We start from the raw sequence: 25,961 nt of genomic DNA on the forward strand, positions 1-25,961 counted from the left end.
TTTCTTTAGGATTATCTGCATCAGAGCTTAGCCAAGTGTTAAACAAGGACAATAGATGGTTATTAGAATCAGCCATGTAGTCCTCTCTCTGAATTACTCACAGGCTGTTTTTTAAGACCCTGGGAGAACACTTAATGAAGGTAATCCAGAGATGGCCTCAGGATTAAACAGCAGTCATGCTATGTGATTGCTAAAACTTTGCCAATAGTGCTTTTAAAGTGAAAACAGCACAGAGTGAATAATGAACCAAGCATTTACAAAAGTAGTTTTGAACAGACTGTGACTTGGGGAAATAGGAGGTATGAGTTACATTCAGATGATTTGTTTTAAAGTCAGGACAGGTACCTCTTTACCACACTCATAAAACTTGTGAAGATCATACCTCTGTCTCTTGTTTGCTTTTCCATGGAGCAAAGAGTCTAGTAGTTTGATCTGAACCAACACTGACAACAAACTCTCCTTCTGGGTCCCACTTTACATCTTCAACACTGTTGAAATGTCCTGAAATCACAACCTCTGGAGTCCATTCTTTCTATCAAAAAAACCAGCACAGAATTAAGAAGTTTTAAACTGACTGGATGACATATTCTAGCCAAAATAAAAGTGTTAACATCCTTATTAGAAAGAAAGAAAACAAACACCCAACAAAACCAAACCAAGCCACACACAAAAAAACCCAAGAAAACAAACAAAACATTTTAAAACCGTAAATTATTAGAACTCAGAGTGGCTGAAGAACTATAAATACTGATCCAGTGCTCCAATAAAAAAGAAACTTGTGCTCTTGGGTCAGCTGCCACTTCTGAATGAAGCACAATCAGAAAGGAGTTCAGTCTTTTCCACTGATTTCGTGGTTCACATAGGGAAGCAACAGGTTTTAGAGCCTAGGAGACTGCGATGTTCTTTCTATGCAGGAGCAAGACTCCTATAGAATATTATATGCAGAGGACTATTTCATTACTTTCACTGTTACACATTTCCATTAACAACAGAATTTACCACAAGTGACATATAAGAGTAATTCTTCTAAGCACTGCTACTGCTGAAAAAACAACATACCTTATTAATTGCAGCCTGTTTCCAAAGGTGTAGTGCTCCATGAAAAGCATAAGCAATGATCATTGAACCATCTGGACTAAACTGACCATCAAAAAATCCAAGGGTATTGCCACCCACTTCACCTACCCGCACCTGAATTAATGATCAGAAAGGAAACATCCATGAAAATTACTTTGCATTCATATAATCTCATGAGATGAAAATTTAGCTGTAGGCAACAGTTCACATTCCACCAGGAAATCTATTTAAGTAATATTTTAATTGCGAAATGAAGCATAAAATATCATGGGAATTAAAGCTGCATGGTACTTTAATGGAGCCTCCCTTCATAAAGGTCTCAGAGAAAACACTATGAAAGTTGACATGAAAACCCAATCTTTTCACGTTTCAGTCCAGTCTGTTGGATGCAATAGTTGCTTCATTGCAAAAATTCCAAAGAAGCAGCGGGTCACAATGTCTTTTTTCTTAATTTCCAAGATGCACTTTGCTATTTCCACTTCCCTTTTTCTCCATGAAACCCTACTTTATCCATACTCATTCTGTGGCATATTTTAGCCTGGTTTATGCCTTCCTTGTGATGGTGCACGTATGTGTGTGTGCGCATGGATACACGCCTTTTAGTTGCTCCAGTGCTCCTCCAAGTTTGTAAGTACACTAAAAGGTTTTTAGTGTTACTCAAGAGATAAAAACACACTTCCTTTCAAGCTGAATGCCTAAAAATTCCTCTAGTATTAACATAGCTGCTTTTAAGATCACAATGAAATGAATCTATACCTCATTCATTTTATTTGCTCTCATTTCAAAAGATACTTCTCACGTGGAAGTGACTTTGTTATGCCATGCTAGAGGCAGAATTCCAGTCTCACCTCCGAGCAGGCAAATGACTTTGTGAAAGCTTTTGTTCATCATACCCAAACAGTAGAGAGAAAATGGGATGTTTCCCTTGCACCCTTCCTCCCTGTAGGCTTCCAGCTCAGGTTTCCCTCTCTCAATGCAAAAAGTCTGATCTGAACGGCAAGCTTCACATTTGAGGGATAGGCAATACAAAGAGTTAACAAAAAGTTTTACTGCACAACCCATTTTCAGAAGCTTACACATTTAGCTACAACTGAACATTACATCTATGGACAACAAATGGTAACTCTATGCAATCATCCTAGAATGAACTAATTTCTACTTAAAGTAGAAAGGCACAAGAACTTTTGAATACAATGGGGAAAATTAAGTCCACTAACTGTATTTCTGGGGTTTTATTTCCAAGAGAGGATTAGAACTTTCCTAGTGACAGGAAAGACCATAAACAATGGTTGGCATAAACCAACACAAACAACTTCAGCTGAACTATTGCCATTTGGAAACACATATCATCTGAAAAGAAAAGACATCTACCAAAGCACTGGATAAACCTCGTTGTACTACTTGTTTATTTAGGATGATCCCCTGCAGAATAGGGTTCAAAATACTACAGTGAAATATGAGCATCCAGTTCAAATGGAAGCAAAGCCTAATGACACAGCCCATGAACAAGTTTGTTGTGAGTAAGACCAGGCTTAGGCATTGTGTGCCAGCTGCTCTGTAGTAACTGCTTAGGTACACATTCCCACAAGGATTAACTACAAGGCATTCAGGATGGTTTCATCCTCTTACCAGGAGTACACAATGTGTGTTACTTTCTAGCACCTGGCTTGCTATACTATGAATGCCAGGTGAGCACAAACTCCCCTTGGAAGCACCCTAGAATGGTAGTAAGAAAGCAAACAAGCAATTAAAACATACTGCATCACATAGTTTTTGAAAAATACAGTTTCACTTGCAACACAGCATCAAGATGAGTATTTTTGCAAGAATGCTTTTGTCTCTTTCTCCCAGCATTTCACAGAGTTTTTGTTCCATCCAGTAGACACATGATGCTGGAAACACAACTTGAGTACAATGCGTAGTTTGAGACTGACACTTGCCTGTTCTAACCAGACTCCAGATTCCTTATCAGGTTCCCAGATGATCACAGTTTTGTCCATTGATGCAGACAATATCCTCATAGGTTGCCGCATGCTGCCATCTACAGTACAAGGAAAATGATTACCCTGCAACCTATGAGGAGAATACTTTCTAAAGGAAATTGGCCATACTGAAATCCAAACATGCTAAGAAAAGCATTCAGCATCAAAGACAGGCAGTGCAGTACTTGAAAGCCTGATTTAATAGGCTCTGCTTTCGTCCTAGGCATTCATTAGGAGGCGGTGTATTTCTTCAGCCATCATCTCTCAAAGGAAATCTAAAACATGTGCATGTGAACAATCACATTTTACTGTTTATTCACTCAAAATTGGCATTGAAACAAAAGTAATTTGGAGAAAATTATAGAGCTTCACAGAGAGACTGCACAGCAGTTCTCAGCTCTATTCCCCTAATTATTGTTTAAAGAGAGATCTCCAGGTTAAAACAAAATAATCTCCATGACCGTGTTCACCGTATGTTTTCCAAATGAAGTGTTAGTTTCACTAGATAATTCAACAGACTCTAGCATCTTATAATACATACAGTAGTAAGAATGGCTCTCCAAAATGCTGTGAAACCCAACACAGCCAGAAAGGGGAAGAGGAAACTGGTTCATTACCCAGTTCAGAAACCTGTAGCAGGGGAAGCTTTTGAGAACAGAGATGGTGGTGGGCATCTCCTCAGGCATTATCTTATGTCACAGAGGCCTTCTACCTTATGTATTAAGAGTGATTATCTCAGATCAGCCTGCCTCCACCAAGGATGAAAATCTGTTTTGGGGAACACAAGACTGGGCAGGCCACAGAATGGAAGCCGCTGCATGCATGCAGAAGCATGACGAATAAACGTAAGAGGGTTTTTCAGATTGCAGTGTAAGACTTGCAGGACTGTACTTTGCCTACACCTTGCTTTAACAGGGAAAATCTTTTACTGATGTTTCAAAACCAAAACAAAACCCCACACAACACAAAACCAAACAACCTGAAAGAACAGATAACTAAACCAGTATTTCTAAAGGAAGTCATACACCTTTCACTACATGTATTTCACCAATCTAACTGCACGCTACTGTTCAACGTGCCCTGAGAAGGGCAACAAAGTTGGTGAGCTCAAGCCCTGTGAGGAGAGGCTGAGGGAGCTGGGTTTGCTTAGCCTGGAGAAGAGGACACTCAGGTGAGACCTTAGTGCCATCTACAACTACCTGAAGGGACACTGTAGCCAAGTCAGGGTTGGCCTCTTCTCCCAGGCAACCAATGACAGAAAGAGAGGACACAGTCTCAAGCTGCGCCAGGGGAGGTTTAGGCTGGATGTTAGGAAGAAATTCTTCACAGAAAGAGTGACTGGCCATTGGAATGTGCTGCCCAGAAAGGTGGTGGAATCACCATCCCTGGAAGTGTTTAAAAAGAGACTGGATGAGGCACTTAGTGCCATGGTTTAGTTGATTAGATAGTGTTAGTTTAGGCTTGAGGTGAGGAAAAAGTTCTTCACTGAGAGAGTCGTTAGCCATTGGAATGGGCTGCCCAGGGAGGTGGTGGAGTCACCATCCCTGGTAGTGTTCAAGAGGGGATATGGATGTGGCACTTGGTGCCATGGTTTAGTCATGAGGTCTAGGGTGAAAGGTTGGACTTGACCTTTGAGGTCTCTTCCAACCTTGGTGATTCTGTGATTGAGTGATAGGTTGGACTTGATGATGTCAAAGGTCTTTTCCAACCTGGTTAATTCTGTATTCTGTATATACACTGGGGAAAAAAGCTGTGCTTTGTGCTGCTGGTGAAGTCGCCTGCCATCAGTAACTAAAGCATCTCAGGGGGAAAAAAAAGGGCACCTTAGCCAATACAAAAAGACATTCTGATGGTGCAAGCATGTCAAATCAAGAATGTCCTTCCATTACACTTCAGGCAGACACAGCAGCAAATCACAACCAAAGCTGGCAGAACTTCAGGATTTAAAAAGAAAGATAAAAGACTAGGGCAAGATGCAAAATTAAACTCTAAATATATTATTTTTTTTCAGTGACAGTCTGCATTAATAACTTAGTGCTACAATGCTAGCTAGAGAAAAGTGATACTCAGGGAATCCCTGGTATGTTATATTAATGCACAGATGACTGAAGATTAATCTCCTGAATGTCGCTATTTGCTCCTTTTTAGTCAAAGAAAGAGAACAACAGCTCCTGAGTTAATGCTGACCTTCCAAAGAACAGACATTTCAAATATATGTGCCAAGGTAAAATATTACAGCTATTAATTTGCACCTATTGAGTTAATTTTTATTCCACAAACAGCAAATCAATTACATGAAAGCCAGCACAGTTCATCCATTAAACAAAATGAGTAAGACGGAGCATCGTGCAATAGACAGTGACAGACAGAGCCTGTGCCCTAAGTTGTGCTGTCATGGCACATTCAGCCAGAACATCTATTTACTTATAAAACATCATTTGCAAAATCTAAACATTTTTCATAGCCCACAGTGACAAGTGAACACACAAATATGTGGCTGTACTCTATGTATACAACACTTAGTGTGACCACTAAGTGTTTGGTATCTTTTTTACCTTTGTAAAATGAAGGTTGCCAGTGAACTGCATACACCCAGTTTTCATGACCAGCCAACACAGACTCCAAAGTAATTGCGTACGTTGTATCAGTATCTACCACAAAACAGAGAAAAGGACATTTCTTTCTAAAAGCCAAGAAAGACCAGGTCATTTCTAGTATCTTCAGTGAAAAAAAAAAAACCACAAAACAAACATCCATTGCTTTCATCATCTGCCAATATGTCAATAGCCTATCGACACTGAGTAGCTTCTTGAAAACCTATTTCGCTGCAAGCCCCGAGTACCAGATTGGCACTAAGAGGTCAGCCTATTGCCTCAGACTGGTAGCACAGAATTCCTGGAGAACTCTCAAGCAATTCTGAAATAAACTCCCTGGCATCAGCTCTCTCACACTCTTAACTTAAGCATAGTTACATTTTCCAATAACTATAAATACATGAAGACATTAATCATGACTTGCAGCAAGGAGCACAAGCACTTTTTTAGACACATCATACAAACTTCATTACATTACCTAAATTGCCTAATAATTTGCCCCACAATGTCTGCAATGCAAGCCTCTGTTACAGTGCTCAAACAGTATGTTAACTAACCTAAAAGTAATCCTGCAAAAACTTATCTCCAGTATGTTTTTTTAAGGTTTAAGTAACAGTAGCACCTCTTAATGCATCAAATTTGAAAGAAAATTACAAGTTATTAAACTGGAGAACTGCACAACAGCTTACCTTCCACTGGAAAAGAAAAAAACCTCTTGTGACTATGTAGTGTATTTGGAATAGGTGCAACAATATATGTTGGCATTAAGCTCGCTCACTGCTTTATGATTTTTTGTGACATATCATTAACTTTACACTGTCATGGCTTTAAAACAGTAACTTCAGTTTTTTCCTAGTGGTTGAGTAAAAAAAATAATGTAAGCCAGTACAAGAAACAAGACAAAACAAATTAGACAGTAACCACCACATCCAAGTGCCAGGTTCTGCACATTGGCCACAGCAACTCCATGCAGTGCTACAGGCTGGGGTCAGAGTGGCTGGAGAGCGGCCAGGCAGAGAGGGACCTGGGGGTACTGGTCAATGGTAGGCTGAACATGAGCCTGCAGTGTGCCCAGGCAGCCAGGAGGGCCAATGGCATCCTGGCCTGCATCAGGAACAGTGTAGCCAGCAGGAACAGGGAGGTCATTCTGCCCCTGAACACTGCACTGGTTAGGCCACACCTCGAGTACTGTGTCCAGTTCTGGGCCCCTCAGTTTAGGAAGGAGGTTGACTTGCTGGAGCATGTCCAGAGAAGGGCAACAAAGTTGGTGAGGGGTTTGGAACACAAGCCCTATGAGGAGAGACTGAGGGAGCTGGGCTTGCTTAGCCTGGAGAAAAGGAGACTCAGGGGTGACCTTATTGCTCTCTACAACTACGTGAAGGGAGGTTGTAGACAGGCAGAGGTTGGTCTCTTCTCCCAGGCAACCAGCACCAGAACAAGAGAACACAGTCTCAGGCTGCACCAGGGGGAGTTTAGGTTGGAGGTTAGGAGAAAGTTTTACACAGAGAGAGTGATTGCCCATTGGAATGGGCTGCCCGAGGAGGTGGTGGAGTCACCATTCTTGGAGGTGATCAGGAGGAAACTTGATAGGGTTCTTGGTGCCATGGTTTAGTTGATTAGGTGGTGTTGGATGATAGGTTGGACACAGTGATCTTGAAGGTCTCTTCCAACCTGGTTTATTCTATTTAATTTGTTAGGAGATGATTACCAGACTGTCAGTCTGTAGTTAAAAGGAGTAAAATTTTAACTAATTACATTTTAGCTCTTATAAAGTATTCACCCCGTTAGCCACCCTGAAACCACAAGCAGATACACAAGTGAGAAGTTATGCAAGAATTTTTGTAAGTTGTTACCTACCTTTGACAGTAAAAACAGTCTCTTTAAGTCTTATGGAATCGTCTTCAGTTTCTGGGAGTTGCTTTGATTTTGTACACACTTTCCAAATTCTTATCAAACAATCCTGAGCACAGCTTGCTAAGAAAAGGTCTTCACCTATTTGGTTTCAAATAGACAATTAAAGAATAGATAATCTGAATCATGTTTTCATTGTCACCACTACCATGACAAACCTACCAACATTCCAAACATGTATTAAAGCATTATCCTAATTTTTCCTATTGTACACAGTATCATAAACTGATGGTTTATTTCAATATCAATTTACCCTCCCATTTCAAGCTCTCCACTACTTTACAACACATTAACTATGGACATTTTTCTGCCTGGAAGGTAATGAAAATACTGTACATTCTGACAGCCTCAATACTCTTCAATAACTCCTTTGCTCCTTTTCTTTCTCCACAATTGTAGCATCCTTCCTTCCTTCTATTTTATTTTTGCTATTGCATGAGCTATTTAATTACTTAACATCCAAACAGCTTCTTCCTTTAGTCTCCTGGGTTTTTTTATTTAACTAAAGTTTCCCACTACCTTCCTCCCCTCAAAAAAGGAGCCAACTCATCCTCACTCAGATACATGCATTTGCATATTGTAAAGCACAAGTTACTAAAACTCCAGTTGTGTTTAGCTACCAGCCAGCTTGAAGCAAGCAAGGCAAAATGACAAATGTAAAACCAAGAGACGAGTGTTCTGTGTCAACCCTACTGTAGGCTTGATTTTTTTAAGTAAAATATAACTGTAGTATAGATTCAACAATTCTTATGCTTGAACAGGGCATGAAGTTCTACCTTGATTTCTAATATTTGTACTACCATCTCAAAAAACCCAAACCAAAAGCTAATACCCCACCAAAAAACCCCAAAATATCACAACCACAAGAGCTCAGGTACTACATTGCATCAAAACCTTACATAGAAATACATAGAATAAACCAGGTTGGAAGAGACCTTCAAGATCATCGCGTCCAACCCATCAACCAATCCAACTCCGCCCAATCAACTAACCCACAGCACCAAGCACCCTGTCAAGTCTTCTCCTAAAAACCTCCAGTGATGGCGACTCCACCACCTCCCCAGGCAGCCCATTCCAATGTGCAATCACTCTTTCTGTATAGAACTTTTTTCTAACATCCAGCCTGTATCTCCCCTGGCGCAGCCTGAGACTGTGTCCTCTTGTTCTGGTACTGCTTGCCTGGGAGAAGAGACCAACATCCGTCTGTCTACAACCTCCCTTCAGGTAGTTGTAGAGAGTAATAAGGTCACCCCTGAGTCTCCTCTTCTCCAGGCTAAGCAACCCCAGCTCCCTCAGCCTCTCCTCGTAGGGCTTATGTTCCAAACCCCTCACCAACTTTGTTGCTCTTCTCTGGACTCGTTCCAGCAAGTCAACATCCTTCCTAAACTGAGGGGCCCAGAACTGGACACAGTACTCGAGGTGTGGCCTAACCAGTGCAGTGTACAGGGGCAGAATGACCTCCCTGCTCCTGCTGGCCACACTGTTCCTGATGCAGGCCAGGATGCCATTGGCCCTCTTAGCTGCCTGGGCACACTGCAGGCTCATGTTCAGTCTACCGTCGACCAGCACCCCCAGGTCCCTCTCAGCCTGACTGCTCTCCAGCCACTCTGACCCCAGCCTGTAGCTCTGCATGGGATTGCTGTGGCCAATGTGCAGAACCCGGCACTTGGATGTGTTAAATCTCATGCCGTTGGACTCTGCCCATCTGCCCAGCCTGTCGAGGTCCCTCTGCAGAGCCTCTCTAGAGAGGCTCTAGCCTTCAGCTAGAGAAACAAAACAGTAGTACCATCATTAAACCAGGATTATTCTTTAGTCATGTTTCATACTGACCACAGACTGCCCATTCAACGCCTCTTATCCAATCTTCATGGCCAGGGAGTATTAAAGCTTTCTGGAACTGAAGAAAAATTTCCTGTTATGTTCTAGAAGTGCACTTAATTACCATGCACATAGGAGCAACTAACTTTGGATTTTCAAGTCTTTTATGGTTACAATTTCTATTATTTGACACTGGAAAAATGGGCTGCTACCAAGTATTGCAATTTGCTGATAAATTCTAAACAGGCCTTTTTGGTTTTACCACAGTTGGATAAATGTGTCACATCATGGCACCTCCCACATATGGAGAGGAAATAGGAATTTAAGGTGTGTTCATGTTCCAGAGGCCACAGTCTGAGATACAGATGATTGTTTTGGGTTTTTTTTAAGTTTAGCAGGCTTATGGCAGTACACAAAGAATAATGAAACACAGGTATGGCATGATAAATAACTTGTATTACACCTGTGAAGAAGATGCAACTACAGATGCTGTACAAAATGAAAATCAAGTTCATTGACTAGGTTTCTATTGAAGGCATACACCAAGAACTGTATCTGCTGCTGGAAGCCTCTGTATGAACACAGGAATGCAAAAGCAGTCCAGTTGGGATATATTTTTATTTGTAACATATATAATATTACCCTTTTGTCTTGATTCAAGTAAAGGAGATGTGTTTATTGCTTAATTAGCATTTAAACCATTCCTATTTTCCTTTCTATTGGAAAATTTATCCACGAGATTTTTTTGATCCCAAGGTGACTTAGAGTCTGAAATACACATTACAGTTTAAAGAATTAATGTAATTTAGTGCAAATGAATAACTATTACATTATTTCTTGCATTCTGTTCTGCTAAGTTCCTTACTTAGGCCTACTGAGTTAAAATTAACTGATAGTCTCTGCTCTCAGCACTGGACTACAGCTGAATTCTCTCTCCCTATCTGTAACTAAAAATAATTTTTAAAAAACTTAAAAAGCAACACAGTAAGGAAGGCTCACTCAAAATCTCTGTCTTCAGCTTCAGAGAAGATCATCAGCAACAGTAACAATGTTACTCAGAAAGCAGCGCCTGTTCTCTTCCGTTTGTACTCTCCTCAAAATCACCTTCCCATCAAAAACCATTATTCTGTTTCTCCTTATTCTACATTTGCATTCTTAATGCTACAGATCAACACATATACAAGATAAATGATCAGAACTCCTGATCAGAAATTTCCAAGTCTGAAAGTTTTGATCTTGGTTATGATCATGTTCTCACAGCCATCCAAGTCTCATTTGGCTTGTCACTTTTGCACTTGCTGGCACTTCTGGATGTGTTATTCTAGATAGCTGTATATGTTAAACACCCAACTGGTTATATGTAAATAAAGGCAGGAACAGCTCAGGAAGTGAGATCAAACAGTGACTTAGAGATTCTTGTAAAGGCTACGTGTTTAAAAAAAAAATCATAGAATCAATAAGGTCAGAAAAGACCTCAAAGATCATCAAGTCCAACCTGTCACCCAACACCTCATGACTACTAAACCATAGCTTCAAGTGCCACGTCCAATCCCTTTTTGAACACCTCCAGGGATGGTTTCTATCAATACATGAAAAACCTCCTTTTTAGCAATTCACATTTCAGAGAATGTAAATAACATTTATTTATTCATTCATTTATATGAACTTTGACATCATTTATATTCACCAAAGTTAGTTGGTAAAGCTCTTCCCCAACTGAAAGCCTTTTGTCTTTTACAGTTCCTTTTGTGTTTAGGAAGGACATTGAGACACTTGAACGTGTCCAGAGAAGGGCAACAAGGCTGGGGAGAGGCCTTGAGCACAAGCCCTATGAGGAGAGGCTGAGGGAGCTGGGATTGTTTAGCCTGGAGAAGAGAAGGATCAGGGGTGACATCATTGCCCTCTACAACTACCTGAAAGGTGGTTGTGGCCAGGAAGGGGTCAGTCTCTTCTCCCAGGCAACCAGCACCAGGGAGGTGGTGGAGTCACCATCCCTGGAGGTGTTCAAGAGGAGATTGGACATGGCACTTGGTGCCATGGTCTAGTTATGAGGTCTGTGGTGACAGGTTGGACTCGATGATCCTTGGGGTCTCTTCCAACATTAGTTATACTGTGATACTGTGAACGGGGCATGTACCCCCTGAAACTTAACTGTATTAGTAATCTAAACACACATAATAATTTTTTATTTTAAAATATTTAGTGGTGTTTTTTTTTTAAATTACACTCATCTTCTCAGATCAAAGACAACCACTAAGAAAAGCAGAGATTTGTTTTCTCTTTAGAGAGAATAAAACTAATTACATTGAGTCTATCAATACCCATTGGTTTCTAATTCATCTCCCAAACTAGCTCCTAGGCACTATTTAGCCTTGAGTCAAGTATGCAGTTCTTCTGTGCTATAGGAGAGGCAGTCACTCAAAATTTTCAAGATATTGTTTCCCATAAAAATTGTTCACAGAAGCCAAACTGGGAGTGGTGTTGCTTTGAGTCTTCTGTATTGCTTCTGCTTTTTAATTTGAAATCTGTGTCTCTTGATATCACACATTCAATTTCCTTAGATGTGTTCTGCTCTAAAGCTGCATCAATTTAAACCTCCTTTCAGATGCACATGGTAATTATTTTTAAATGTTTCTGTCAAAGTTTTTATTATTGCCTAGGTTGTATTTGCAAGTATTTTGAGCTGTCATTCTAATTTTTTACAGATTGTTTCTGAAGTCCCACCTTTCTCCTTCTCCTTTTCCATTTTCCCTTTGGTCCTTACTGGATACATAAGGCTATTGGAAATTACAGTATCAACAGCTGCATCTGACAAAAAATCATGGTCCCAAACACCTACTTCACAGGCTTTGTGATGCCTCTGAATTGGTATCTGAACACTTCTACACGGCAGCAATCTGGCTTCTTTTCTTTCAGGAAATGTGGACATGCCCAGATCACTTTGTGTAACTAACTCTACACCCACTTCGGGTGTATGTCCTTCAGGACCAGGATGATAGTATTGTTTGGGAAATTTGGCAACTGCCACAAAAGGTAACAGAGGTCCAAATCTTCTCATTTTTTCTCCACTGGATACTAGACATGACATCCTTATTTTACTCCAGCTGTTCAGTTTTGTAGAATGAGTCTGAATGATTTTTGAGTCTCTTATTCCACTTTCCCATTGAGCCAGATTATTTGGGAGAGATATAAACATGCACAGCAACATCTTGCAGAAACCAAGCTCAACATAGAGATGTCCTGTTTTCAAGCTCTATTTTGATCTTATGGTTTACTTACTTCCCACTCTGCAAGCCTGTAATATCTCAATATGATTTCTGCAGTAATTTTTCCCTGGGTATTTGATAAAACAGGAATTCAGAAAAGCAAAGAGATCATTTTCTCTCTACTCCTTAACAAAGTAAGGGATCTCTGCATAGAGAGTCTTAGAGGATTTGAAATCAATTTCAAAAAACAAGCAGTTTTTACAAATAAACAGATTTCAACTGTAAAAGTTCATGAGTTTACCAAAAGGCAGCCTGCAATGTTAACTATAGAAAGATTTCCAGGAGCCACCATTAAGAATTAAGAGGACCCTTACCAGTTAGAGAAGGATGCATAAGCTTAGATTCTAATCATTCTTCTACACTAAGTTCTTGTGAAAAATGACGGGATGACAATAACATTTCTTTGAAATACCTCTTAAAAGTAGAGCTACTGAAGCTATAAAAAGGTGTCAGCAGATCTGCGACAGACCAACTAAAGAAGCAAACCTCCTTTTATCAGCTAGGAAGGAATTTACATCAGAAGCGTCCCAAGGATGTTTTCGTTCTGTTAATAGCTGTATGTAATGCACTACAGAGGGAATCAAATTAGGGCTCCTCTCTTTCAGGTCTGTACAGCCCACTTAGTTAAAAGAGATGCTCTGGAAAGGTAAGATACACACCAACCAGAAGTCTCATTTTGTTTAAAAGAGAGGGACTGAATCCCAATTCTGCTAGGACAGCTGGTAAAAATACTTCCTAAAACTGAAGGAAAATGTGTGAAAAATAACACATGTAAAATAAGAGAAAATTCCTCAGCCCTTGTACGATTAAAGTTTCCTACCTCAAAAAAGAGACAGCAGCATAAACTTGCTTATGAAACTGGAGTCTGTTTCTTCCAATTACCTTCCTTTATCCTCCACAGACTGACTGCATTTAAGAATGGCTGAGACTGCTGTTAAAAGTTTGGTCAACAGCTGGCAAAGTAAGTTAGGAATCTCTGAACACTTTTGGCAGTCTCACCACATATTATTTTTTAATCTGAACCATGAAAGAAAACAAGTTTCAGATTTTGATTGAGGAAAATCAACAGCACAACCCCTAATATAAAAGTCTGTCTTTAGCACACTGAGAATCACGAGTGGCATTCTGCCATTTCTATTGCTAATTCCCAGAGAATGTCATTAAACTGATTTAAACTCATGGGCTATGCAGGGGGAAAAAAGAAAAAAATCTAAGTAAGCAAACCTTCTTTCCAGCTTAATGCTTCACAAATCACTGAACAAAGCAGATAAAGGATGAAGTATTTATTTCACAGACACAAAAAAAAAAGAGATCATTTTTGTATGTTGCCAACAGGCAAAATTATCCATAAAGTAGCTTTCTCTCTCTCAAATGATCAAAAAGAAGTATTTATTCTTTAATCTCTAAGGGTCTAGAAACATGGACACTGAGGTATGTTACTTGCACTGGGAACTTCTGTACCAGCAGGCTCACTGGTGCATTGTGGGGTAGTGTCTGTGGTTTGCAGGATTTTTCAAGGGAGCAACGGAGAGAAATCAAAACTACTAGTTTGTCTTTTATAAAACAGACTCTAAAGCATAAGTTGAATGACTAATGAAGCCTCTGAACAGACACAAGAAAGGAACAGAATTTCTCCGCAGGGTTCCAAAGGAGCATTTAACTATGAAAAACTAAAGACTGGGGCTACAGATTCCAGGTAACACGTGACAAACGTGTTTGCTTTCAGAAGATGACATTCAGAAGTATTCAGCTAAAGGGCATACTAAGCAATAAACATACAATTCCACAGATAGAAATCATATCAGTTTGGGGTTTTTTTTTTTTAGTGTTTTTTTTTTTAGTTTTTTTTCTATTCTATTATAAAAAATCATAGACAGAAAGCAACATCAGTTCCATATGAACTATTCAGCATGTGGATGCTCAGTGAAAAAGGACAATTATTTTATGAGAGAGAAAAAGAAACTAAATTCAGGCTACCTTCAAAGAGGGAATAAAGCAAGAAAAATTTACACTTTTATGAACTAAATCAAACTTCAAAATTCTGTATTTCCTAGGAAAATGAACTACTTGAACAGAGGTAGTTGCATGAGATGGCAATTAACAGCAGTTAATGAAGAACCACAAAAAACAGCAGAACATATGGAAAGAAAAGAAACAGAAGAACTGAAAAATATTCTGAGCAACAAGAGAAAGACTGTAATTACCTGGCCATTCTGCTGTGTAAACAAATGTATTTTGCAGTCATCACCACCACAAGCCAGCACTGGTACTGGAAAAGGAAAAGCAAAAAAAAACCCCACATCTTCATCACCCAAGTTACAAAATCTCATACTCTAGGATATGGAAAATTATGCAAATTAAAAATATAATCAATACAGAATCAATAAATTAAGACAGACAGCCAAGTACAATACCACTTTACATGTGCCAAACTAGACACCTAATACTGTTTGAAATAAACTAGTATTTAAAGAACACAAAGCTCGCGAGTTATTTTGGCACGTAAATAATATCTACAATTACTTAAGATGCTGAAGAGTAGCTTCCTTCAAGCTCACGTATCTGCAGCAGGTTCAAATATGAGGGATTTTTAATTAATAACCTTTTTTTTTTACTGATGTCAGAAAGAATCTGCTCTAAATACAAAAGGAGCAAGCAGCAAAACAAAATGACTCCAAACTAACACAGTTCAAGTCCTAAATCTACTGAAGTAAGTATAGATGGAAATAGCTTAATTATTACACAGCAAAAAAAAGGAAGACAGACCACCATTCACTGTACACATATGTGCAGTCTTGAGTAGCAGTTTTCTTCTACAAGCTATCTAGGAAGTATGTGAAAAACATACATCTATTGAATCAAACCAGACCAAGTTATGTCTAAGAGGAAAACAAGGGAAGTTAGGCAGCATATTAATTCACCTCTCCCACAGAGGATGATAAATAGTTAAGCCTTACTCCATTCTTTTTTGGTCATAAGGTTAAACTAGTACAGCTAGGAAGTGAAATAGCAAAAGCAAATGATGAAGTAGTAAGTTATCAAGGCTAAATATTTCCATTTCTTAAGTATGGTTAGAAAACAAAACACTACATTTCACTACAATCAAATACACTTAAAACTAAATGTCATCCCTTTAAAGAGAAAAATGTTGTCATTTTTACAGACAGATCAAAAAGTCACCTTGAATATTGGTAAGTTTATGCTTGATGCTGATTTCCTTTCTGCCTGTACCAAATCTATGCTTAGTTATCATTCCCTCACACTTCTAAGTCACATTCCACATTCCAGCACCTTCATCACTTGTTTCTTCTCTCCAACCTCTAAGTCATACTTCATCTCCACCTCCTCCCTCACCTTACATGGAATCAAAAAGGCTGCTTTTGGCTGAAAGTAATGAGTTGTTTTGAAAAGCCTGATCTTCTTTCACACAGAAACTGAGCAAGAGTGGTTTTTCCACAGTATGATCATTTCCCAAGAAACCCTCTTTATGGGTAATGGTTTAAGTAATTACATACTTATTCAATGGCATCAAATTTTGATGAATCAATACATGAGAACAGTTATGATCCAGTTGATGTATCAAGCAAATGTAAAACCTTTCACTCAAAATGTTCTGTCAAGAAATATATAACTGGCAAAACCAGACTAGTACTTAATTTTTCACATGAATGCTCTAGAGCATTACAATTTGGATCTGATTGAGATAAATTGCAATGGGGACAGAGTGATCAGCAAAGCTTCTTCAAGTTCATCTGCTCTTCTTTTCCCTGTGGCAATTCAGTTTTGAGAAGACCATTCTTATTTATCAGAGGCCAAACTATGGCACCACAATTATCCAAGTGTTGTGAAGAATCACAGTGCAAGACAAAAGAGCTGATATTCAGATAGGCCACACCTTGAGTACTGTGTCCAGTTCCGGGCCCCTCAGTTTAGGAAAGATGTTGAGTTGCTGGAAATGTGTCCAGAGAAGGGCAACAAAGCTGGGGAGGGGTTTGGAGCACAAGCCCTATGAAGAGAGGCTGAGGGAGCTGGGGTTGCTTAGCCTGGAGAAGAGGAGGCTCAGGGGAGACCTTCTTGCTCTCTACAACTACCTGAAGGGAGGTTGTAGCCAGGTGGGGGCTGGTCTCTTCTCCCAGGCAACCAACACCAGAACAAGAGGACACAGTCTCAAGCTGTGCCAGGGGAGGTTTAAGCAGGATGTTAGGAAGAAGTTCTTCACAGAAAGAGTGATTGCCCATTGGAATAGACTGCCCAGGGAGGTGGTGGAGCCACCATCATTGGAAGTGTTTAGGAGAAGACATGATGGGGTGCTTGGTGCCATGGTTTAATTCATTAGGTAGTGTTGGATGATAGGTTGGACTCAATGATCTCAAAGGTCTCTTCCAACCTGGTTAATTCTATTCTATTCTATCTGTAAAACAGCAAATCCAATCCCTGCACTTTAGAAGTGGAATTTCTACAGACACCACAATGCAAAAAGCATCCAAACAAACACGATGATGCAAAGTTTTTCTTCAAGACTCAGAAAACAACTGCAAAGAAACTCCTTAAGTAAGAGGCTGCCAGTAAAGTGCTTAAAGCTCCAGCTGCAAATGACTGTTCATGGGAAAATGTTTTTAAACTTTTTTAATTATTATTATTTTTAAAGACAATCAGTTAAAATATTAGGGCCTCAAAGTTTAGTGTCTTTTGAAAGTTAAAGCATCCACTATGTACGAGTCAATTTTCAAATCCAATCTTTAACATTCCTTGCTTGGTGAAAGTAGGTGTTACTGTAAATGCTTCCAGTTCAGGAGAGTATTTTATGACTCCCAGAAAAATAATTCTGTATTTAATTCCTCAGAACTGCAGACTGTCCTCAAGAGGGAAGGTTTTTTGAATCTTAATAGAGCTGCCAACATATCAAGCCCTGATGCTCATTAAAATTCCCAATTGTCATTACAGATTTATGTTTATGACAAAATGAACAGTAGTGAGATTTTTTTAATACTATATTTTAAGCTGCCTTATTTAGGCTTCAGAATTAACATACTCCTCTGAATAAAAACAGTTCAGTTGTATGGATTATTATGCCATGGTTATACTATATTAAAAGCCCCTTTACAGATTTCTAGAGGAAACATTTCCAACCATACATTTATGGCTCAAAATCTGAACTGCTTCTTGACAATTTTAGCAGCACAAATCATTCACATTGGAACTGACACAAAACCCATAAATCTTGTAATTTTTTTATCCTCTACAAAACCTATGCAAATAATTTCTCATTTGAAAAAGATTCAGTTCTTCAGAAGAGTAAAGTACTCTCTTTCAGGCTATAAGCACTGTGTTGTTTTGGATAACTAATCTGAATTGAGATAGGAAGAAGCTATAATAAAGTATTGTCCTGCTCTGCATGCAACTTCAAGCAACACTGGGTTTTGGGGACTCGGGGAGATTTTGACAGCAAAACAAAATGCTTGCTATCCCATCATTTAAAGAAGCTTCAAGCACTCCATGCAATTTTGGTATCAGAATGATTTAGTTTTAAAAATGAATACAATAATCTTCATTTAAGGTTCTTCCAAAATGAATGGTCACTGTTATAAAATGCCACAATTTCAACACTAAACAGATGCACCTCTCCAGAGTATCACTGTGACAACTTCTTACTTCTACAGTATCATACATGACAAAATACCATACTGCTTTGCAGTATGAGTTTTACACTCATTCAACTGGCAACACAGACATCTCACTTTAACAAAAATTCACACTGGAGATAATGATTTTAATTTACTCTCAAGCCTTTTAACTTCACCTCAACAACCACCTGTTATTATATTTACAGGAAAAATAGAGCTTTAAAGTTCTTTAGTGGTGCAGACGCTGCTTTTGATACGAGAGACATTCTGGAAATGGACATTTAGCATTTCCAAATGGGACAACTCCTTTTGACAGGGCTTTCATGTCTCCCAGAATTATCACAAGCTGAAGAATAAAATAAACTTCTTTGTTAGTGCTCTGGAGACATACAAGCATACACCACATCAGTGTGAAACACATGCAGTGAATAACTGAAAACTCCAGATACAGTAAGAAACATCAGTAATTTTTCTCTTGGGAGCCTAGCACTCCTCCATCTTGGTGAAAGGCTCTCATGATACTTATGAAGACAAATCTCACTCAGTATATTTATCTATCTTGAGGATACATTTAGGTTTGAAAAAAATAAAATAAACCAAAAAAATCATCTACAGATCTGCAACAGAAAAATGTGTCTGTGGCATACTACACAACATGAACATCTGTGGTAATAGAAAATGATATAAACCATACTGAACAGTCAGGTTAAAGTTAATCAGCCTGGGTTCTTTACCTTTTAAGACTGAATACATGCTAAACACTGCTCATTAACCTCCCATTGTCAATGCAGGCTTGCAGATTCTTTTTTCTGAATCTTGCCAAATAACAAGAACAAACATTCACAGCAGCATAACAAGAAGTGGGTGAGACTATCAGTGTCATTCTATCCTTTCACCTACAGCCTTGTTAACCACTGTCTCGGGAATTCAGCTAAAGAACTCCATCTGATCATTTTGAAGACAATTTAATCAGCTATTATTTTCTCATTCTTCTTAAGAAAAGTTCAATGAAAATGTTTAGATGTAAGCAGCAGCTTAGGCTTGATTCCATAGAAAACAAAAAAAATACGGTACATGGGTCTGGAGTCAGTCAAATGAAAACCTTTTTGGGGGATTCTTAGATCTCACACTTCCTACATTGAAATTCAAGACGTGCAGCTGTACTTACCATTGCTGCCAGGCAAGAAGGATAAGCAGACATCCATAACAAATCCATTTCCAAACTGCAGAGTTTCAATGCATTTAGCTGGAAAACAAAACCAGACGGCACTGATGTCATTCGTCACCAGCATAATTACAGTTACAACAACATTTCCTACTAAATTATGGAGTTAAAAACTCCCTTCCATTTTATTTTAGAGTTTACAAATGTCTACTTTTTTTTCAGAAGCCTGAATAATGTTATCTTCTATGGAGCCACAGAAACTCATCCAGAGTTAGCCAAGTTATGAGACAAATCACTGTTCTCCACTGAGCACTAACGAGCTTCACTGTGCTCATCAGAAGCAATGAACACTTCAAATTATATCCTGCGGCAGCAATGTTCGCTACACAAGAAGCTAAAAGCAAATTCATTTGCTACAGCAGTAACATGAGCTGAAACAAACCTTTCTGATAACACCCCTGAGAAGTTCTTAAACTGCTACACCACGAGGATCAGAGTAACTAACAAGATAGAAAAAAAACCCAACCTTTTTAAAGAAGCAGAACCCACAACAGCAAGACAAAAAGGAAAGGACATGACTTTATGGTGTTCTTCAAGAGAACGAGAATTGCCTTCCAGAACATGGGACTGAAGATTGGCAACTCCCACCTACGTGTAGGCAGGGCAATGTGAGCTCTTCAGGTACACCAGATAAGAAGAAAGTAACTTCAGAGATCCTGTCAGTGCAACTCAACAAGCACACAAGACTCTAAATCTAGATTATTCACTCTATTTCTTTCTGACATGTTTCCAACAGCTGTTCTTCCACGTGTCCAAGCAGGGGCCTAGTTCACCACCAGGTACTAACAAGTGACCAGTTTAGTCTCACCTATTTACTGTTAGCATTAATTATCTTACTACCATGGTGCCATGGTTTAGTAATCATGAGGTCTTGGGTGACAGGTTGGACTAGATGATCTTTGAGGTCTTTTCCAACCTTATTGATTCTAAGATTCTATAAAGGGAATTGGACGTGGCACTTGGTGCCATGGTTTAGTAGTCGTGAGGTCTTGCATGGCAGGTTGGACTGGATGATCTTTGAGGTCTTTTCCAACCTTATTGATTCTATGATACATGCATATAGATAGTCATTGGCCCCACATTACAGGCCAAAATGACAGTTCACATTATCAATTCTTAGTATGCATTAAAAAGAAACAAGTATCACAGTACCACTAAGGTTGGAAGAGACCTCAAAGATCATCAAGTCCAAGTAAATTCAGCCAACTCATGCCCAATGATGAAAACCCAAGATAAACCACTTTGCTGCAAAAATATAACCCAAACCTGTTAAACTTGTGTAATGGGTTGGGTCAGACCCCCTCCCCACCACGCGCAGAAATCACGACTCAGACAAACTGATTGCAAAAGTAGTGGAGAGTTTAAATAGAGAACAGTGAGTGTGCACAAAAGGAAACATAGTGACAAGAAAGGAACCAAAGTAAACCCAGAAAGACCCCAAACCCCACCTGAGGGCGCATCCAAAACCCCCAGGGCTCCTCCTTCCCCCCCACTACTATTAGGCTGGTCTCAGCTGGCCAGATCTGAGACTGCCCATCCTCCAGTGGCCTTGGGCCCAATCAGGCCCATGGCCGGGAGATCTCTCCCCCAGTTACCAAGTCTCTGAGAGGGAAGGAAAGAGGAAGTGCCAGACCTCACCGCAAAACGTACAGCAGTGCAAGGGATTATGGTAGAAATACCTAATTTCCTGCGTCCACCCACGGGGATGGACTTCTGGACACAGGAAACACCCCTGTAGCAGAGGGCACCCAGCCCAAACTACGACGACTTGTATGACCCTCAGCTTTCTAAGAGCAATACAGGTGTTTGATGTACCCAAGCTTGAAAATCAATGTAGTTGCATTAAAAAGACTTTAGCCAAGTATTTCAGTAGACAAGCATCCATCATTTCTATTAAGGCAGTATGTTGTCCCTAATGTTAACCACCAAAAAAAAGAGAGAAAAGAAGTTACCTTCTGAACCATGCCGGGACCAGATCCTCACAGTAGAGTCAGAAGCAGCAGAAGCTATTAGCAGCTTTAAATCAGGTTCCTCTGACTGGTAGGCAGCATCCACAGCACAAACAGCCTCAGAATGGCCTTTTAGAGGAATGCGTGCCACGTGCTAAACAGATCAGGAAGTTTTACAAAGTTATGCAGATAATGAAAAACAAATTCCAGTAAACTGTTTGAGAGAATTTTAAAAAATAATGCAATTCCTCAGTCAACATAAGCTAATACATAAACAGAATAGGTCAGGATGAGACATTGTTTCTGAGAACATTCCTCCATCAAACTAGGTGCATTTTAACATGTCGAGTCTAATGTAGTTTGGACAGCCTATGAAATGGGCTACCCATACAGCCATTCACAAACCAATGCCTAGTAGGATTTTAAAAGTAAGGTGATAAAGTTGTGATTTTTTTTTTCCATCTAAATATGAGCACATTCTGAAAGCTCTCCACACCACACTCCATCTTTTGCCTTTCATTTTACAGTGTGAATAATAAATTAACATCTCTTCTTACTTTCCCTCTATTTCTCTAAAAAAACTCAGCTGTTGCATTACATTGTTCCACAGATTGACCTGAAATCACTGGAAATGAAAATAAAGAAACAAGGAAGGATGAGGGAAAGGTAATATCAACTCAAAATGAGTCTCAAGGTTTGAAGATTTTAAGGCAGTTTAAAGGAGGGCTATACAACATCAGAAAGCTGGTGACTCAGAAATGAACAAACCTGCCCTAATCGGTCCTGCTTTGCAGGAGAGTTGGACTTGATGATCTCTGGATGTCCCTTCCTACCCCTAGCATTCTATGATTTTGACCTAGACAAATCCACCTGATGGATGGTTACCTAATTTCTACTTAAGGGAGGTTGTAGACAGGCGGAGGTTGGTCTCCTCTCCCAGGCAACCAGCACCAGAACAAGAGGACACAGCTTCAAGGTGCACCTCGGGAGGTTTAGGCTGGAGGTTAGGAAGAAGTTCTACGCAGAGAGTGATTGGCCATTGGAATGGGCTGCCTGGGGAGGTGGTGGAGTTACCATTATTGGAGGTGTTCAGGAGGAGACTTGATAGGGTGCTTGGTTGCATGGTTTAGTTATTAGGTGGGTTGGATAATAGTTTGGATACGCTGATCTTGAAGGTCTCTTCCAACCTGGTTTATTCTATTCTATTCTAATAAATGCTGACCTGAAAACAACAAATAACAGAATAGAAGAAACAACATTTCACAGAATCACAGAAACTTTCAGGTCAGAAAAGACCCTCACCAAGTCCAACCGATAGCCCTATTCTACAAGGTTCAACTCTAAATCGTACGCCCAAGCACTACATCCAAATGACCTTTAAACACATCCAGGGTTGGCAACTCAACCACCTCTCTGGGTAGCACATTCCAATGCCTGAGCACTCTTCTCATGAAAATTTTTTTCCTAATGTCCAGTCTAAACCTACCCAATTGCAGCTTCAGTCCATTCCCTCTTGTTCTATCACTTATTACCTGCGAGAAGAGACCAGCACCAGCCTCTCCACAACGTCCTTTCAGGTAGCTGTAGAGAGCAATGAGGTCTCCCCTCAGCCTCCTCTTTCTCAAACTAAACAGCCCCAAGTCCTTCATAAAATTTAATCTAGAGGCTCCTCCCCAGCTTTGTTGCCCTTCTCTGCAGTCGCTCCATCACCTCCACATCCCTCCTGTATTGAGGTGCCTAAAACTGAACACGATACTCAAGGTGTGACCCCACCAGAGCTGAGTACAAGGGGACAATCACCTCCCTACTCCTGCTGGACACAGTATTTCTAATACAGGCCAGGATGCCACTGGCTTTCTTTGAAGTAAAACAAAGCATGACAGAACACCAACAAATTGAAAGAGATACCCAGGGGGTTCAATACTCAGTAAATCAAAGAGGTATGCATAAGAAATACTGACATAACAGACAGTCTGTGGTATGTGAGAAACTAGGGAAGGAGAAGGTTTAGAAAGAAGTTATTTCTGCTTACCTGATTATTCCATGCTCCTGTTTCATTCCATTCCCAAAGAATGACTTGTTTGTCAGATCCACCAGAAACTAACTCTGTTTCAGAACCTAAAAATTATGTTTTAGCAGGTTTTGTGAACACTTACTGTGTACAGAAGTCAACAACATTAAGCAGTTACATTGGGTACTACTGACAAAAATATCATGTATCAACTGTAAGCAAAGTTTCCATCAAAGTAAGTATGGTTAATATGGGTTGCATTGTGCAGAACAGCTTAAGAGTAAGTGTATTCTCCAAGACAACATAAATAGAAGTGTCAGGGAAATATTTAAAGTTCGGTATGAATGTGACAAATTAACATTTCCAAAGAGATTCTCAAATCCCAACAGTGTAACTTAATGTTCTCTTTTTTCATTTGGTCATTTTGGAGCTCAAGACAATAAAGCAAGATAAATGTCAGCAGATGGAACTGAAAATTTCACATGAAAACTTAATTCCTAAATTCCCTGAATTTCTTTTAATAAATTTTATGAAGAAAATGTCTTAGTGCAGTCAGTTGAAAGGATGACAGTTGATATCACCATCAAAAAAAGAATGTCTTCTTCATCACAGTACTTCCTCTCCCAAAAAAGCAACAAACAGGTTACATTCACAGTCTAATGAATGGCCTCATTTCTCTTTGTCAGCGAGTTTCTATAAATGCCTAAGGGCAAATACATGTGCCTCTGAAAAGTCTGCATTAAGCAAGTTTAAAGCCTGGAATTAGTATTAAGCAAAAGCCGGAAATGTTTGGGACCCGTATGTGTCTTGAAAGATTATTTTTTTCCATGGATACAACTTTTGTGTAACTTAGAACTTTACAGTCAGCGACTTCTTAAAAGGCATTGCAAATCAGTTGACAAAGTCAGAATATACAGAACTCCAAACCCTTACTAAAGAGGCCGGAGGCAGCACAAGCATCTAGCCGGCGATCGTCAGAACCACCGCAGCCAGGGCAAAACAGCCTCCCGGACTGGCGCTGGCTGCAGGGCCCGCAAAAGAGCCCGACACGATCCCCTCGCTGACGGAATCCGCTCCTGACTCCAGCGGATCAGAGTCCTGTGGAGACACTTCAGTATTGCTAATATACCGGCAGAAAAACTGGCCTTAAGGCGAGAGGGTGCGCTGGAAGCGCTGCATCTCCCTACTTCCATTTCTTTCAAGTTTACCGCGAACCCTCCACTGTCAACCTTCCCACCTCACCTCCCGAGCGAGGGGCAGGACAGCAGCGCCCGCGGACCCCAGGGGCAGCGTCCCGGCACCCGCTACCCAGGACCCCGCTACCCGAAGGACCACGTTACTCACCACCACCCCGCCGACGAACCCAGCGCACGCAATTCACCCGGCCAGCGTGGCCGCGGAGAGCGGCGGCCACTCGCCTCACCTGCAGGGGAGAGAAAAAGCACCGAGCGTGAGGCCGCGCTGCCGGTCCCCGTCCCGTCCCTCCCCGCCACACAGCGCCTCAGCTCACGAGTGGCTCGTAGAGGACGACGTCGTGGCAGCTGCCGAAGGCGAGGAGCCCTCCGCGCCCCCAGGACACGGCCCCGCCACCCGCCCGGTTGGCGCAGCAGGCGACATGACACACAGACATGGGCGCCGCCATCTTACTCCCCGCCGCGTGCGCGACCTCGCGTGGCTCCCGTAGCAACGACCTCGCCGAGGGGGCGGGGCATAGTGCGCGAGGGGCGGGGCTGGCTTGAGGGGCGGGGCTGGCTTGAGGCCCCTGGGGTGCGAATTGGCGCGAGCCCCTGAGAGGTGGCTTGGCGGGGTGCGATCCGTTCCGGTGCCCTCTGCGCCGTCCTGTCCCGGCGCTCCCGGCTTCTGCGGCCGTGGGGTCAGGGCGAGTCCGCATAAGGCAGCGTGGCAGTGGGGAGAGTTCGGCTCTGGGTTTACACCGCTGGGCTTGGTGTGGGGGAGCGCCGCGGTGCCCTGCCGCCAATCCCTGCCTCGGGGCGCAGCAGCACTCCTGCGCCGACGGTGGGGGTTCAAAACAGGGAATAAGAACCAGTGAAACTGAAGTTTGTTTGAGTTGAGGGGGGCTGATTTTTTGTTATGTGTTTTGTTTTGTTTGTTTGTTTGTTTTTAGAGTTTGTTGCCCTTTTCGTCAAAAGGCTCAAAGGCTTAAAAAGTTTAAAATTTCTGTTGTTTTGGGGGTGGGTTTATTTTGTGTGTGTGCGTACACCTTGTTTCCACATGTGTTAAGAAAGAGCTTAACTATCATCGTTGTTATTGCCCATTTCTGATCTGTTTCCATCAGCTGTGAAGCCTCCCTCATTCTTAAGTCACAGAGTTCGGCCAGCATTTAAATCACACAGCATTGCCCGTGTTGGCAAAGACCTTAAGACTGCCGAATCCGATCATTAGCCTAACACTGACAGGTCCTCAACTAAATCATATTCCTAAGTATTACATCTACATGACTTAAATACCTCCAGGGCCACTTCCCCAGGCAGCCTGTTCCAATG

At 40.8% G+C, this 25,961-nt stretch overlaps 1 protein-coding gene across 1 annotated transcript in view; it reads right to left on the reverse strand.

Moving 5' to 3' along the window:
- The window catches only part of ELP2 (elongator acetyltransferase complex subunit 2), a 47,906-nt gene extending 22,803 nt beyond the window's left edge, over nucleotides 1–25,103 (reverse strand). The window contains exons 1-12 of the mRNA XM_054164309.1: nucleotides 24,968–25,103; nucleotides 24,802–24,880; nucleotides 23,479–23,564; nucleotides 21,450–21,600; nucleotides 19,441–19,518; nucleotides 14,853–14,917; nucleotides 9,395–9,461; nucleotides 7,511–7,645; nucleotides 5,615–5,710; nucleotides 3,018–3,118; nucleotides 1,060–1,191; nucleotides 383–532 (exon numbers count right to left, since the gene is read on the reverse strand). Of these exons, the coding sequence (XP_054020284.1) occupies nucleotides 383–532; nucleotides 1,060–1,191; nucleotides 3,018–3,118; nucleotides 5,615–5,710; nucleotides 7,511–7,645; nucleotides 9,395–9,461; nucleotides 14,853–14,917; nucleotides 19,441–19,518; nucleotides 21,450–21,600; nucleotides 23,479–23,564; nucleotides 24,802–24,880; nucleotides 24,968–25,099 (1,272 nt within the window). The 5' untranslated portion in view covers nucleotides 25,100–25,103. The remainder of the gene's footprint in view (nucleotides 1–382; nucleotides 533–1,059; nucleotides 1,192–3,017; nucleotides 3,119–5,614; nucleotides 5,711–7,510; nucleotides 7,646–9,394; nucleotides 9,462–14,852; nucleotides 14,918–19,440; nucleotides 19,519–21,449; nucleotides 21,601–23,478; nucleotides 23,565–24,801; nucleotides 24,881–24,967) is intronic.
- Between the last annotated feature and the right edge of the window lie 858 nt (nucleotides 25,104–25,961).

Source organism: Dryobates pubescens, chromosome 9, assembly GCF_014839835.1.
Source record: "Dryobates pubescens isolate bDryPub1 chromosome 9, bDryPub1.pri, whole genome shotgun sequence".
NCBI lineage: Eukaryota > Metazoa > Chordata > Aves > Piciformes > Picidae > Dryobates > Dryobates pubescens.